At 32.4% G+C, this 17,401-nt stretch overlaps 1 protein-coding gene across 2 annotated transcripts in view; it reads right to left on the reverse strand.

Annotated features, from left to right (window-relative positions):
* Nucleotides 1-3,974: 3,974 nt before the first annotated feature.
* The window catches only part of LOC110445095 (homeobox protein Hox-B4-like), a 43,612-nt gene continuing 30,185 nt past the window's right edge, over nt 3,975-17,401 (reverse strand). For both annotated transcript variants that reach the window (XM_021489483.1, XM_021489484.1), the window contains one exon: nt 3,975-6,715. In XM_021489483.1, coding sequence (XP_021345158.1) covers nt 6,432-6,715 — 284 coding nt within the window. In that variant the 3' untranslated portion in view covers nt 3,975-6,431. The remainder of the gene's footprint in view (nt 6,716-17,401) is intronic.

Consider the following 17,401-nt stretch of genomic DNA (forward strand, 5'->3'; position numbering starts at 1 on the left):
TTGTTTCATTCTAAACTTGAGGCGTTCCCTTTTACTTATTTGCAATCCATCACTAATAGCTAAAATAAAGCTAACAGTACATGTAACATATCTGTAGTAACATTTAAAATGATAAAAAAATATTATACGTATACGAAGCGATGAGAATATCGGTACCTTGATTAACTCGGGGACAGTTTACATTTGAGGTAAATTAACTAAATTAATCTCTGTAGATTCTCTAATAGTTTGAAAACTACTCGAAATTTTAAGGACATTTGAAATTGTTTGTTCAAATTTTCAATTAAATTCGACGTGTTTTATTACATAGCCATTTGCATGCTTCTATTATAACTGCATGTAATTACATTTTACTCAAGATCAAAATTTCGTCAGCAGTCTTTGTTTATACCAGATTATTACCAGATCGAATTAACGAAGAAATACCACAGATAACAATAATTTAAGCGATACATTTCATACTTATTTTTGTCTAAAAGGGTCTTTCATGTATCTGAGAATTATGATTTTAATAAATTATCTCTACCATCAAGTCCCATAACATCCATCACAAATAGTAAACAACTTCAAATAAATCTTGTTCCTACATCCTAAGCATACTGTCACTTTTTGTCGTAATCTCTCTGACAGTTTTCAATGCTGTTTTTACGGTCATAACCTGGGTTCTGTGTCATGGAGATAATAATTTATAATATCTAATGAAATGATAAAACGCTTTTGCGTATTAGGATGAATGCGAAATATCACCTCTAAATAGCACTGATAAGGAAAGAGTTCAAATTTGCACAAAAACATTGATCATTTCAATATCTGGTTGTGTTTTCCATGTATAATAGGAAGGACTATTTCTGGTCAGATATGAGAGATCGTTGACTATTGACCTTCGTTATCAGGCTTTCCAAGACGTTAACGAGGTAGTCACAATTACATGTACTAAGATAACATTGTTTTTTTTCGGACTTTGAAGAAATACTGTTCATGTTTTTAAACATGTCAAGTTATACGAAAACTGTTTCTTCAATGGTTTGCAATGTTCGATCATATATACACTACTTTGGTGTATTGTAAAAGTATGTTTAAAACCTACTTAATGTATTGTTTAAATAACTATTTGATATGAAGTAGTAAATTGTTGATTTTATTTCTTTAGACGGGGAATCATTGTTCAAAGATATTATCTCTCTCTCTATATATATATATGAAGAGAGCAGCAGAGTGCACCGGACTTTCCCTATCGCTGAAGTGATATATAGGCTCAACAGAAATTCTACGAAATGTGTTTGGTCAATCACTCTGCCATATTCTTGTACATTACTCTTTTAGGCAGTAAAATATATACGCACGCGCTAAGAAGTAAAACACTTCCTGTGAGTGACCACTGGTAACAACACACCTGCTACTTTCAAGTTCTCTTCTCACCTCAGGGATTTTAAATCTATGACTTTATTTGTGTATGATTAAGAGGGATTGGAGTATGACAAATACGTGATATACAGTTCAAGTCTGTATCACGGCTTCATAGTACCTGCCTTGAGGTCATATTTCACTCGTCTTTCGCTCAGGGACTATTGATGGCAAACAGTATACCATACGATACCTTAATAGCATATATAGAACCAATATTAAAAACACTATATACGTCTATTCTTTTTTTAACACATGTATCTATAACTCGTACACAAAATAAAATAAATAAAATTGTTGTAACACATTTGTAGCGTTTTTGTATGTCCATGTATAAAGAAAATCTTTTCGGATTCGACTTTGACTTTTTTCAAAAATTATTTTCGTCGTTGTAATTATATTGTTGAGCAAGTATTTTTTGAACACCGTCTTGTCACATTATAAACAAGATATTAGAAATTGTAACTAAAATATTTGGCTATAGTAGGAAGTGATGACAGTAACATTGATATGATGAAATTTAGAATATCCACTTCTGAACAATGTTTGAGAGAGAGAAAAGAACATTTATATATTTAAATCCCTTTGAAACATGTTTTTCGGGAAGGTGAGGGGTCGTCAAATTACTATTTTAATCTCCTTTTAAATGTGTGGTATTCCTACATAAATAAAGCTTAAATGAATCAAACGATATAGCAGTGTGCTTATTGTTTTTGTTGGCAACACAAGTTATGTTTAATATAGCGGTAACTGTCGTAAAAGATGTTAGCATTACAACATATAATGCAATAGTCGAATGAAATCATAACATGTTTTAAATATCTGTTATACTAAAAATAAATGTAAAATAGTAACGTTAGTGATACAAGACAAAGGAATATCAATTCAATATTTTGAAAAAAATATAGACATATTTGAAATAAGTGATTGCACATTTTTCTTTATTTTAATGGTCATATTGACATATACATTTTCTGCTGAAAAAGTTCTTCTGTTCAGTCTATGTAATCAGATGATTTAGGAATAACCTTAAATGAGAAAATATAGCGAAAATATATTCGAAAGGATTATATATAACATCAATGCACTTTGTCAAGGCGTGTTAGGGTTTCAAACGCATGGTCTGACAACAGGAAGAATGCTATTGAATTGAACGGTGTGTATTTAAGGCAAAATATTGATTTTCACGACGTCTGTATCTATTCCCGTTTCAGGAGGCAACACACCTAGTTCATGAGCATTCCTTTATCCTGGAAATGTTGCTCAAAGTCTTATTAATACATGTTCTTTGAGCAAGGATAGCGTATTACTTAGTTTTTATTTATTTGGTCCATAACTGTGCAATAAGTGAAATGTATAATGGCAAATTACCTGGCCGACGGCCTCACCAGATTACTACTGTTATAATTACTGACTGACATTAGATATTTCAAGATGATGTTTGAATAACCTTTCTTATTGGTAGAAATTACATTTATAATCTATATTAAAGCAGCCATCTGGTAAAATTATTCTTTAGCTCTCGAAAATAATATTCAAGGTATTATAATGTTCCCGAATATTATTTTGCGATTTGTTTGCAAATCGAGTCGTGATATTGTGTAAATTCTTTAATACGACGACAGTTAGCAAGAGTTATTCAGATAAAACTGAAAAAATAACTTTCATTTACTTTTTTCTATAAGAGCGTTGATTGTACATACTCACGTTTATCAGGGGGACAAGTTAGGCTTATGTTAGCACAATATCACGTAAAATCGACATGGATGTATATATCAGTACAGGCATGAAGCAGATATAATAAATGGTTAACATTTAGCCCATTTGCTAACATAATTGACGCTGAACTTTAAGTGAAATACTACGGTAATCCCTATCGTATCAGTTATCGCAGTTGATGTCTTACAGAGATATTAAGAAACAGCTTCAAACATCGTAAGTAAATACCCCTTGCATTCAAACAAATCTACTGATAAAACAATTGATAGAAAATGTCATCTCTTGATTAATTCATTTTAAACGACTGTTCAAATATAAAGTCTTACGACCCACTTATTTGCATATGTTTGTCTTTATCAAGGTTCTGAGCAAAATGTTTAGCTCAGAAAGACAGCAAGGAAATGTGTTATTTGACTTATAGACAAAATTTTCTTTTATTTGAAAAATATTGTAAAGTTTGTTGTCAAGATTTGTTATAGGTAAATTTGAATTAAGATATATCTTTCACTTACACATGGTCTTCGTTGGTATGCATTTTGTTTTCGCATTGTAAGGTCGCATTAATTCAACTATTCCAACTTTTGAATTGGAAGAGCTCATATTTGACTTCAGGGGTGAATGAGTTAAATACTAGTTGGTTCAAGCATGCCTTGTGGTATTTTGTAGTCAACTTCAACTTCCTGTCAATGCCGTTTTGTATTCAGCTATGCATGTTGATTATAATGGTTTGTTGCAAGAATGCTATTGGTTTCTAATATTCTGCATATCATTAATGATTCCATGTCTATATAAACACTTTCTACAAGCTCCACAACTATATCCCTTATAAAATAACAACTAGAAATCAAAAGTAATTTTCCTTAAAATTATCTTTTATTCCAAATTAATCGTACGCTGACGTTATACGACTGGCAGTATAGCTACCGAAATTGACAATGAACAAATGGCATATATAACATGATAATGATTGGACACATGCTCAGTATGAAGGTAGAAGGTCACGAGATTTAAATATCTTCAAATGAGTCATTTAATATAAATTATATTCATCATATTTAATTTTCAAATTAACAACTAGGCAGTAAAATTCCTACGAATTACAATTAAATGAAATATGAAACTAAAGTTATTTCTATTCTACGGTTTCATTCAATTTGTGTGCTTTTCAAAGACATTAAATCAGACATATATTTCTTACGTTAAACTCTTAATTTAACTATTGGAAATTAAACGTATTATATTGAATTTCTTTATTGGGATTATTGAGCAAAAATACGTGATGTCCATATGTTGTAGTTCAAATATAATTATAAATGTGTTTGTTTGAAAATCAGCAAATTTATTTCTGTGCACATTGAACTGCAATGTAACGTAATTAAAACTAATTTTCAAGAAGGTTCGTGTTGCTTTGTACAGGCTTCAGTTTAAAAAGGGCAGTAGCAAGATTAGTCAATTTGCGCCATTTGTTTTCTTCTTTTTCTTTTGAATACTTTACAATGTTCACGTTTAATCCAAGTAATGAACATACAGTAAGAAATATAGTATCAGAAAGTTGTCCTGAATCATGGAAAAAGATATTGTAGAAACACATATATATATAAAACATGTATCAAGTTCAGCATTTTATTATTTCGGTTGTTGCATAACAACTTGTTATCTTTCAGATAAAAAAATGATATAAATAAATAGATCAGCTCTCTTTAACCTTTTCCTAAATATCCATCTTCAAATTGTTGCTAACAACATTATGTGAAATGTATATAGCTCAGGGAAACGTCAACCTGCAATGTTTCTCCTTTAGTTTGATTGTAGAAGTATATCAATTCAGTCACTAAACAATATATAGATATATTTATATATTTATATTTTTTGTAATTTGAAAATGTAAAATAAGACCAACACTATTTCGACTATTACGACATAAATAACGAAACAGACACAGATACGATTGGAATTGTGGCTAAATAAAATATTCTCATATCAACGGAAAATATTTATCGCCGATTGATACAATTACTTACATAAATACATAGTTACAATTTATAAGTATTCAATATTAATTACGTAATACGCATATATTTATTACGTAATTCACACATAATCCTCGTCATTACCCTGATAAGAAAACCGAGGTTATATAAAGTATGTACATGTTCAGTAGCTAATTTCGAAATTCATTAAAGGGGCACACTTTGGAAATATCTAAAATGTCAAATCGTGTAGATGTATTTTAACGTTTTTTACTCTACATAATAAAAAAAAACACGAATATTTTCACTCGGCTGCACTGTGGAAATTTGAAGGAATTGCAACCTGTACATTTTGTAATCAGTGTTTTTTTGTATTGACAGTGTTCTGTCAGAACTGCAAAATATGTCCCTTTAATTCGGTACGATATCATTACTCACATCCAACATAATAAGCACTACAATATCTGGATTTTCATATACAAAATTCCATTCATTCACCTCACTCGACTTTGAACTCATACACACACTTTCCACATTCGTTTTCCCTGCAATTGTTCCATGTTAATTACTGTGTCGTCCACATTGACTTGAAATACTACACATGTTATGTTAAAATACTGAAATACTCTGCCGATCTAGCAACATCCCCTGATTGTACTAATCCTTATTCATATGATTGACAATGAACATACTTGCATGTAGCAGTCGGTAATCTTTCCCTGATAATCGCGATAGTAGAATATTGAAACTATGTCATGAATCACCGTTAAATGTGAAATCGTTTATCTTATAAGCAAACATAATGAACTTAAATAATTAATAACCTAGCTACAAATATTTGAGTTTTATCTAATTAAGCGCTGATAAATTTGCTTTCATTAATAATTTATTCGATTCAAAAGAACACGAAAATAGTTCACAAATATTCGCCTTTAATCTAATTTAGTCGATATAATCTGTTTTCATACAATATTTGTTTTAAAAGAACACTAAAATAGCTCATTGGACCTTTCCAAATGCTAAAGGATCCACATAACTGATCGGATACTGTTTTAGTGTTATTATTGGCGACACCGTCCTAAAAGACTCTTTCTAAACTGGACCCGGGACTTTTCCTCAGTGTCGAATATCTTGCGACCATCCGTTGCGAATATCCTTCGATTTTCCACAGTCGTTGCAGAGCAAGTACATGGGCGTGAATCAACCGGATCTGCGTGACGTTATCGCCATAGATAATGACGTAAGTGATGACGTTCTATTGAACACGTCAATGGTTGTGTGAGTAAGCGATATGTCACATCGTCTTAAGAGTTTGAGTATATTTATTATCTGACATATTCACAAGGTCCCCTTATGTTCTCGCTCTTGTGACACTTTTTCCAATGCATTACAGAAGTTCATGTTTTTGGCTATATGTGAGAGTTTGTGATCTTTTTTCCATTTCATTCTTCGATTTTGGAACCAAATCTTTATTTGTCGTTCCGTGAGATTCAGCGCATGCGCAATTTCGATTCGTCTGCGTCTTGTGAGGTATTTGTTATAATGGAACTCTTTCTCCAATTCAAGCGTCTGGTGCCGTGTGTAGGATGTTCTCGATCTTTTCGATTCGCCATCTGCATTTTCTGAAAGATATAAAATAATTTCAATATGAGAAATCTACATTACTATTAAGGTAGTATCAGAGTTTTTGCAAGCTAAACATAATATATTGATTGTTTTATTACAATATCAAAGGTTACCAGTACCGTAAGTTCATGCACTTAAAATACATTTTAATAGTTTTGTTGATATATCAAAAGTTAACACAGACGGTAATGCGGTTAATGATTATCATGACCAATTAGGTTAAAAGGGAGGTAATATACCTCATATTGTGTAATCATAAAGATAAAAATGCACAGGCCTAAACTGTTGCTTCAAACTATTTACGTTCAACCTTTTTGAAAATATTAACCAAATTACATAATTTCCTTTTAACATGAAGGAAATAATCCTAATAAATTATATTTCATATTATATAAAGAAAAAAATTCTGAATGGTAGTTTCATTTTTCTTCATTGATGTAAAACTATCTAAAGAATGTATACCGGAAAGGGCAGTGTGATAGGTTACTATATATAAAATAAACTATTATGTAAATGTTTGGAATCCGTCTAAGTAGTTGTCTAGATTATCTCAAAATTGTGATAATATAATCGTTCATGTCAACAGCTCGTCATATCACGTTAGTTTTATAACAGGTATTTCTGTCCACTCATCAACTGTCGGAATTTTACTATGTTTGATATAATAACAAATGATGGACAGCGAATCATACAATCCGATTTTCTATTCACGCATCAAGTCTCGCGGCACCGAGATCTCGTCAAAACGACAGCCCGACTGACAAGGCGCCAACATTTGTAACAGGTTTATGACCCTACTCTGTTGATTGTGATGTGCTCTGGCGGGCCAGACAACAATAGCCGACAATTAATAAGATCAAAGACTATTTTATTTTTCCATGTTCTGTGTTCGTTATCATAGCACGTCAAGCTGTTTCTACGGAATACTAATATATATATATATATACATTTTTCTTTTTTAAATATTTCCATATCCTCCATAATCTTAGTAAGACCTTAAGGAGCTTTCAGTCTGACACAGGGAGCTGTCACAATGGTCTCGGCTTCTGACATTTATTGTTCGTCATACAAGTTTTCTATATCGCAAAGGTGTGATGTTATGGCACCTACATATTTTTATGACAACAGAAAAAAATCTGAATGCCTAATCGATAGTGAATACAGATGTGTGAAGGGGAATCACCGCGCGTTACATCGCGATAACAGACGTTGCAGTGTTGTTTCTCTCCCTCCGCAACAGCTTTGCTCCTGATTCATATCAAGATAAATGTATTATGTTGGGTTACAATATAACAAGATGTATGCATTATTTTACACTACTGCATTACAAGAAAATTATATTATCTAAGCGACGCAATACATCATGCAAATAGAAAAAAAAGTAAATGTATAGAATCGATTACACGCCTTGTAATCTCATAAGCTCATTCTTTACTGATGAATGGCTTTCCTGTAATATAAATTGTACTTTACAATTCTTTTTTTTTGTTTCTGTGAATGTCTTACACTGATTGAAGATACATTTGTGATATGTGATGACAAGAGTATTTATAAGTAAACATCTATGAAGGCTATTATATCTATTAATATAAATAATTATTTTTTTATTGATGATATCCTGAAGTGATGATTTAAGATAATGATCCACATTTTTTATTTATTTTTTATTTTGTCCAAAAATGTATTTCATTTTACTTTAACACCAAACAAAGTCAAACTAACTTCCATTATGATTTACAGTTTAATATTGTTCGAGATATATATACAATGAATAATAATAGTTAGTAACGACCAAAGTGTTGCCACAAGAATGTTTACACTCGTAATCCTAATTTTTGAGAATCAAAAAGGTGATAATTTTATGAAAGCCGACAACATAAACTTCACACCGCTACCAGTCTCTAACTAATGAAAGTCAACCCGATGTCTGTGGTAACCATACCGTGTTATGACACTGTGTCATAAAATAATTGACATACAAGGCTCAGAGTCTATGTTAAACGTTGTTACACGAACACTTATTCATTTATGTGAGCACTAAAATGCATTTGCTTGGGGAAATCTTCCTAATTTCGTGAAGAGGATTACAGACAAATCAAACACTGTATCTTAGTTCATTACAGTTATGTATTTCGATATTTTGACACTGCCTCTGAATTTAATGCAGTTTCTGTTTCTGAATATTTTATTGTACAGATCTTAAGTGCAATCGGAACAGGGCAACAGGCATATCGTATACATGCCCTTTCCTTAGTATACTTGATACTACATAAATGCAGTGTTAAGCTAATTGAATGTTTCATTATTTGTTTAACAATGTCTTATTCTTATATATTGTATTTATTGATAAAATTTGAATTATAATTCAAGGAGATGAAAGAGACAACGGCTATAAACGTTCAGTAATTACAAATGTTATGATATGGCGTTAGAACTGTAATGGCGTTAAGGTTACTACGCCAGAAATGGTGATTGACCTAATCGAAAATCACGGTGATAGTCACCCCCGAAATCTCAGCTGTAACACTCATTAAACGTTCTCTATAATCTTCAAAGGACGGGTATAAGCCTAGTAATTCGTCAGCTGTGTTTTTTACCTGAGTCTTATCAAATAGTTCAACGCGTGCCATCGATTTTGTCATGGCATTTTGTTCATGGGTGCAGAGAACTTAAAAGAGAGTAACATCTGGAAATCAGAGGGCAGAGATGTTAAACACGGATCTTTTTACAGATTTTATTTCACAATTTCATTTCGATTTACATCTTAAGGGATAAATAAAAAAATAGTACAATTGTGTTAATCTTATTGACCTAAAATTGTCACGAGTTGTTATCGTTATGGTTGTCATGGACCCCAGCTGTTTAACAATAATCTTGTCTCCTTTGAAAGCCAAAGACGTGTCTTTGACCTTACTTGACATAATAGCATACATCTGCTTCTTTATGAGAAATAAATCATATTTTCTCTCATAAAAAAGCAACGGTGTGACTTTGACCTTACTTGACACATATTAAAATAATAAAAGTAATGACGGAAATCCGCCCCAGATGATTCAGTAATCCCCTTGTAAGATGAAGGTATTTGATTTTGAGTAAATACATCATCCTTTATAGGGATATGTACATGTGTCATAGGCTGTTGACATTAGTATATGAATGCAATAAACGGAATTTTGTTTGATAGTCCAACGGACAATATAGATGTACCACGCTGGATTATTGAATTGCCGACCTAGAGTAGAATGACAATTTCAATGAACAAACTCTGACTTGCAAGAGGGATAACTCAAATAAATAGAAGATAAAGGAATATGTGTGAATACAAAAATGAAATTTTTGAAGATTTGAAATTATTGCAATTCAAGTCACGTTTGTTTGCTTTAGATTTATTATTTATTTTTAGTACATTTCAACATTTTAATGAATATCTATATTCACATGGCAATAGCAACATAAATAACAGCACTGCTGCTTGCAGGTCCTCTCTTCTCAGATCGTACCGCTGCTTTATGAATTGAAAAATACGTGGGTCTCGGATTACAAATAAATAAATGTGTTATCTCCCTTATAATCGCACACACAAATATAAGTTTATTTCATGTTAATTATAACCTTGCAGAATTTACGATTCTGAAGCTATATTGAAATTCGAATTATTTCAGTATGATTCAGATGGCAAAATTGAAACAAAGAATAAAGTCATCTTCATGAAGTCGTCAATTGATATGGATGTGGTTGGAAATCCTGTTGAAAATATTTAAGCATTTGAGTGAAAGATCTAATACCTATGATAATATTTTAAGAATATTTTAATGGTCAATATTAGTGTCCTGGATACTTAAGGTGGAGAAGATCTTTTTAATGTATATACAGCGGCTAAAGATTATATATAATGTGTGAATGTCTGTAGAAAACCAAGTAGTATCTATACAATTTATCACTAGAATTATACTTCAAACGTACTCATGTCTCCTAACACTGTAACTACCAGGTAAGCTGTAAATAGACACACTAATATGTGGTAATTACAGGTAAGTTATGGTCCAACGTGACGCAGTCAGACAGTGTTAGAGGCCAGGCTAGCGAGTCACCCAGACCCATTGTGGTACACAGTAGCCAAGTCACCTAAGGTGAAAACACATAGGTTTGTTCTGCGTCTGTATAATTGTATCATTGCCGGGATCGATCGAATATGAGATATCGATGTCGACATGGTGATAAAGAAAAATTAAACCCGGAATATAAGTAGTGGTTTTCGCAACAACAAAAATATAAACTGAAAAAAGATACATCGTAAATTGTTATTCTATCATCGTTTGTCGAATTGTCTTACAGTCGAGACACCATTTAAAGTGCCTACAGTGTCTTGTTCTATGAGGGCAATTTTCAGTTTCAATGATCATTTGCTTTCGACCTGCCCCCGACTAGCACGGAACAAAACGATGAAATAGTCGGGGTTAAATGATAGGCTCTATGTGATTTTGACTTTGGAAACTGAGGTGACCTGACAGCGAAATAACAGCCTCGCGTGCGACACTTGGTTTAAGGGTCGTATTCTGTTGATTCTTACTGTATATATAATGAAATGTTCAGAAACGTTTACGAACTACCTACTATATCGTTCCGAGTTTTCGTGTCCTGAAAAAAAAACAAGTATTCACCTCTTGGCCTTTCGGGGCTTTCTTTATATATATATCGTGTTTTCATGAAATTTTATGTCAGTGAGAGAAATATCAGCAGACATGTGTACCGAATGATCTACAAGAAATATTTGGTTGTGTATTTACGTTGTCGTGTTCAGAGTACATGTTGAGTATTATGTAAATACAAGACCTATTGTTTATACTGATCACGATATGTAACCATTTACGATAGCCTTTATTCATACACACGTTGTATTCACATTGTAGTAGGTGCTTAGGTGCTTTGGGACACAGCATACTATACTTAACGATTCACAATCAGTATTAAAACCACAACTAATTCCAGATAATGCGTCTTTTTACAATCAACTGATATTTGCTAACATACTAATAAATTACCAGGGTTTAATTAATGTCGATTTATCAAACTAATTAGCAATTAACGTAACATACCTGCGATACTATATATGTACTGTGTGTGGTGTATGTTACAGGACTGATATAATTAATGTGATTACCTACGGTAAAATCCTTGCGTAATTCATATACAAATGTTTTATCAGCAAACTAAACCCGTTGTAACAATTATCTGATATTATAACTTGTTTAATTATTGTTTGCATTCCTATGTGCATACATGTTTCACAATCAAATTTTACAAATGTCTCAACTTCTTTTATTTTATTGAAGATATCTGCATAAGTATTATTTGATAGGACTCCTTAGTTTTAAATTCATACATGCAAATCAGCAGTGGAGGTGCTTTTCGCCTTAATGCTGTCTACCATTGTGCCCTGTCAGGCTCTGTTACATTTTTTTGTTCGGAGGGCGGGGCGGGGGCATGGGGTAGTTATGAATAACGGTAGTCTCTAATATGATGTTTTTGTTTTAATACTGAAACTAGCGTATTTTGACCGTTTATTTGTTATTGGTATTAATCAATGAATTCTGAATTCCAACTATTAGTTTTATAATGCTTCATTTACTGAACAAGTTTGTATTTATAAAATAAATATGTTTCACAGTTTTTTGATTTTTTTTTATGCAAGTTCTCATAATTTCACAATTGATTATGAAGTTGTAATTAGGTTATATAAGTGAATTAAATAAAAACATTAAAAGTAAAACGAAATGATTACTGCAGCTCCTTCATCATAGCCATAGTTCCGTTCGCTTTTACAATATGCTACACTCTGATCGCTGTTATGGACAACCAAGCCTACAGCGGCATTTAATGATTAACGAATTCTACTTCTGTAGAATCACAACAGATCAGAACCTCAATTCATCTCATTCTATGTTCATTTCTTTTCAAACACCTTGTCTTTGACACATAACACCTTATTTGACGAGTTTACAGATATTCCACGGGGCATATAGAATCTTTTTTTCCATAGTCACTTGCTTAATTGACCAGAACGACGAACATATTTCAGTTTTGAAGCACGCCGCTTAAATCGTCATTTACAAATATTTATATATCATTGACAGAACAGGGATTTTCCTTCAATGCTCGGACAATACGAAGGTAAGACGAGATGTATTTGTTTAGGTCAAACATCTACCAAGGATCTTCCATGGCTCATTTCGTTTGACACTATCTGACAACTCGGATAAAAGTGTTGTAGGCAGTTGAGAGCTCTTTAGAGTAAACATATAAATTTCATATTAAATACATAGAATAGATGGCTGACGTTGAGACGTGTAACGTGAGAAATTGACGCTTGTATCTCATGACAGTTGTAATAAATGACATTTATAAAATGTATTAAAGGAAATATTTTGAGCGCTCCAACCATCAAATGTACAGATGACTTTAAAGGCCCATCCACAACCATGAGTCGGCGATTTGATTTGAGACAACAATTATTTATATTTAAACATTTAAAGGAATGATAAGAAGTTCGCAATGCAAAGGTATCTAGAACAGATAAAGCTATTTTAAAGATGTACATTTGCAACCTATAAGGTATATTTACATACATTTATACACGTGCCTGTTCCATTTTCGTGGGACAAATCTTCATATGCTGAGTAATCAAGAACACATTCAATGAACTAAACGTTTCAAAAACAAGTTTCACCAGAACGATGTTTTGTTTTCAAACAATTGCAAAGTTATTATTTCTGTTCGCATAATTGACCTTCTTTCGAAAGATAAACATCGGTCTTTAATATAGTGGGACATTAATGGACATTATGATATGACCTACTTGGCTAGATATCCTATAAATAACTCGACTCAATTGTCAGAAGCATGATCACCGTGTGCAGTTATATTTAGTAAATGTATAACATAACTTTCATCGCCAGACGAAAGTTCGTGTTTTGCTTGTAAAGCGATCTTATCATTTACTATGATGAAACAAGGGTGTATATATTGCTATGTTACATATGGCCAGCTTACGATTATGTAACGAATTCAAATAGTAACTCTAATAGCATGGGACGAAACTAGATCTACACACAGACTGTCTGGTAATCAGTGATAATTGTGAAACATCAACTTTGGGTTAAATACTCAGTCTAAAAGACGTGATCTCCCAATATATATATATCCCAGTCTAGCACAATATGACCTACAAATCAACCAGCTTGTTAGACAAGTGTTGCAGGGTACTAGGTGTACACTGAAATATTTATTTTTATCGAAAGAAAATACAAATTTAATAATTTAGTACATACATTTAATATTGTCAAACAGGGATTCATAAATAAATACTGGTAATGTGAGGTTTATTTGTTAAGAAATTGTCCCGTTGCTTTCGTCATTTAGTAGTTGTAGGGTTTAACAATTGTTTAAGAAAGATAAAAAAAAACCACTGAATACAAAAACAGTAAATAAAATATTACATCTGCTATTGTCTGGAATTGTTTGTGTTTTCATTTTCACGGAAATACTTATTAAACATCATAATACAGTGATACGTATATCTCGAATACCATTAGCTACTGCTATTTTGGGATAGCACGTCAAACATATCGGAGCAATTGATGCTTAAACGGTTAACAACGTGTTTAGCAAAACAAAACAAAAAGGTGTCAACATGTTGCTATATTATGATCCTATAACATATCTAAAGGACACGATAATGAAATCTATTATTAATATTATATAATAATTGTATTCCATTGCTATATTTTGTTGCAGGCCTAATTTTGAAGGTGATTCTGTTTCGCTCTCTTATTTCCTTTGTCTCTGTGCCATTGCACAATGCTGGAGGTCTTTGCTAACCCCCACCTCCAAGAAGGCAATTTAGCAAAAAGGCTTGATGCATTAGATTATTTTTTGTTCTCCGCCTCCAGCAACACACTGCATATTGCTAGATTCCAAAAAATATGGCTTTGAACTGATGATAATGCACATCAATAATCTAGCGTTGCATTGAACCATTACATCTTAATATGTTGACACTAAAATTAAATATGCTAAAGAGGAGATGGTAATTAATGAGAAATATTTTTACACTGATAGTCTACAGCGAGCACAGGGAAATAAAAATAATCAATGGCAGATCTTTCGTGAAAAATCAATCTGAAGCATTTCTTGTGAAAATCCAGTATCGGTGAGTTATCGCAGTGCTAAATTACAAAAAAAAAGACATTTTGGCTTCAGGAAATATTGCGGTAGGTACAGAAGACAGCTTCCCATATGTTGTACGCTAAATCCTCCATGTGCAGTGATCAGGTGACATTTTGGCCCGGAATACCATCAACCCTGCCGTAAAGTACCGCTGATACACATAACGGCTGATAAAGTGCAGTTAAGCACTGTAGTGCAGACGACAAAAAAATCGGAATGGGGCAAAAATAAAACAAGACAGTAAAGCGACATATACACACTGACTGTGCGATAAGGGACCCCTATCTTAGGTAAATACTCCCGGAGAACTATTGCATGATTAGCCATCTTGAAGAAATCCTGACCCGGTTGGAAGTGTACGCTGAGGACAATATGGAAGATGATTCTTGTTTATAATGATATATTGCCAATGTCTAAGGTTAACGTGTCATAATTAATAAGACAGAAGCAATATATAGATCATTTGGCGAGACAACACGACATGTGTCGTTTCGCTGCTCTATCTTCCACGCATAAATAACCTATAGTTTATTCCTAGTAATAAGGTCGATTGTTAACACCTATTAGTTTACGATGAAGACGGAGAGAGCCAACACTCATCTTGCCTAATCTTTCGATAACACTTTTTAATATATATAACAGGATCATATTTATCATAGTGAACTTTGTGAAAGTATCCTAAAATTGTTGTTGCTGTTATTCATTTATTATTTGAGACCTCATACAATCTATCATCATCAAAACTAAATATATAAACTGAAGTATATATAGTTATAGCTTTATATATGTATTTTAGTATTTACAATTAATATATGTCTTTTACATTTGGGAATTGTTAAAAAAATAAAAATCCTTAATATGCAATAACATTTTATTTATTTAAACAATTTAAAATTTCTCGAATTGAATTCTAATTATTTCAGTTGACTTTTTATATATCATTTAATAAACCGTAAATAGCTTTATGTTTTAATGATGCTATTGAGTTACGCGTAAGTTTTATTAATATTTAAACCAAATACATGACTATGCCGTTAGGAAGTCGTTCATATTAGAATGGAATGTGTGGTATCAACGTATACATGGAGGCGACAAAAATAAAGGGCATAAGACATAGATACTGTTAAGTCATCATAGTTTTGGGTTACATTACTCTCTTATCCAAAACACATTTACTTTATTCCGAGTATCAGTGCTTTAGCATTGCATGTTTTCCTAAGGTAAAACAACATACGAACATAAAGTGATTCCTTATTCTTTAACGGTAACGCCAAAACTAATATAGGTTAGGTTACGCCAAAATCGCCTTAAATAATTTCTTGAAATTCAAATCTTAAAAAAGACGGAAAGAAAACTGAAGGATTATTGTGTGTAGCAAATATTTACTACACACAATCTATTTATAAAAAACATTCCCTATCTAATTACACCAAAATATTAACACGTACAGTATTTTAAATTATACTTTAATGAAACCAGCCTAAGAGAGATGAATTATGGTGTGGCGCCTTATACAAGGTTCCGATTGTTTAATGTTTCGATGTGGTAGGTTTATGTGTGGGTTTTATTGGTTTGGAGATTTATGTCCTGCTAGGAATATATAGGTAAGAAGTTCTATAAATCAGGACCTTTCATTTCTGAACACATATCACCCACATAGGGCAGGGGGAACTGTCACACTCACACACACACAGATCATCACAATGAGGTATTGGGGAATACCTAATCTGGTAGAGAGATAGTGCTGAATTACACATTTAAAGTATATTTGTGTGGGTTTATAACAACAGCTCAGCAGAAATTCAAACAATAATAACTCAGTCGACGTATTGTTAGAAATGAAAGTTGTGTGTCGTTACTGGAAAATCACCAATAGCAAGCAGAGAAGCTTGTCTTGTTTTGATCCAGTAAGTTTGGCAAGGGAAGAAATCGCATCAATTTCCTTGTTATGTATACTTTCAGATATGGCGAATTTATAATCTAAACGGTATTTTAAAATATGCTGGCGAAGCCGCCATGTTTTTTTTTTATTAAATTATATAAGAATGCATTAATGTTAATTAACAGGTTCTACTTCAAAGAACGATTCCAGTGAAAAACGTATTCCTCCTGAACAGGCACTCGACCACCATGATGCAAATCCGCGATTGAAGTGACGTTTCTCTTCACATAACTATTGTTTCATCTGATACATACACATACTATAATGCAGTTAATTAGTAACAATGGTATTTCAAAATACCTGTTGATTACCCTTAGTGTCCCATGTAAACCCCATGGTTAAGGATATTATTTGCATCCATGCGTTTTAATTGCTTCATAGACGTTGAATAACGTTGATTTTTATTACACATTGAAAGCTATGACGCATGCACATTAAGCATTATTTTACATTATCCGTTGAAGGTTATTGATAACCGATGGGTTGTATATAAAATTGTGTCTGTTACATATCT

This window comes from Mizuhopecten yessoensis, unplaced genomic scaffold (genome assembly GCF_002113885.1).
Source record: "Mizuhopecten yessoensis strain PY_sf001 unplaced genomic scaffold, ASM211388v2 scaffold2711.2, whole genome shotgun sequence".
In the NCBI taxonomy this organism is placed as follows: Eukaryota; Metazoa; Mollusca; class Bivalvia; order Pectinida; family Pectinidae; genus Mizuhopecten; species Mizuhopecten yessoensis.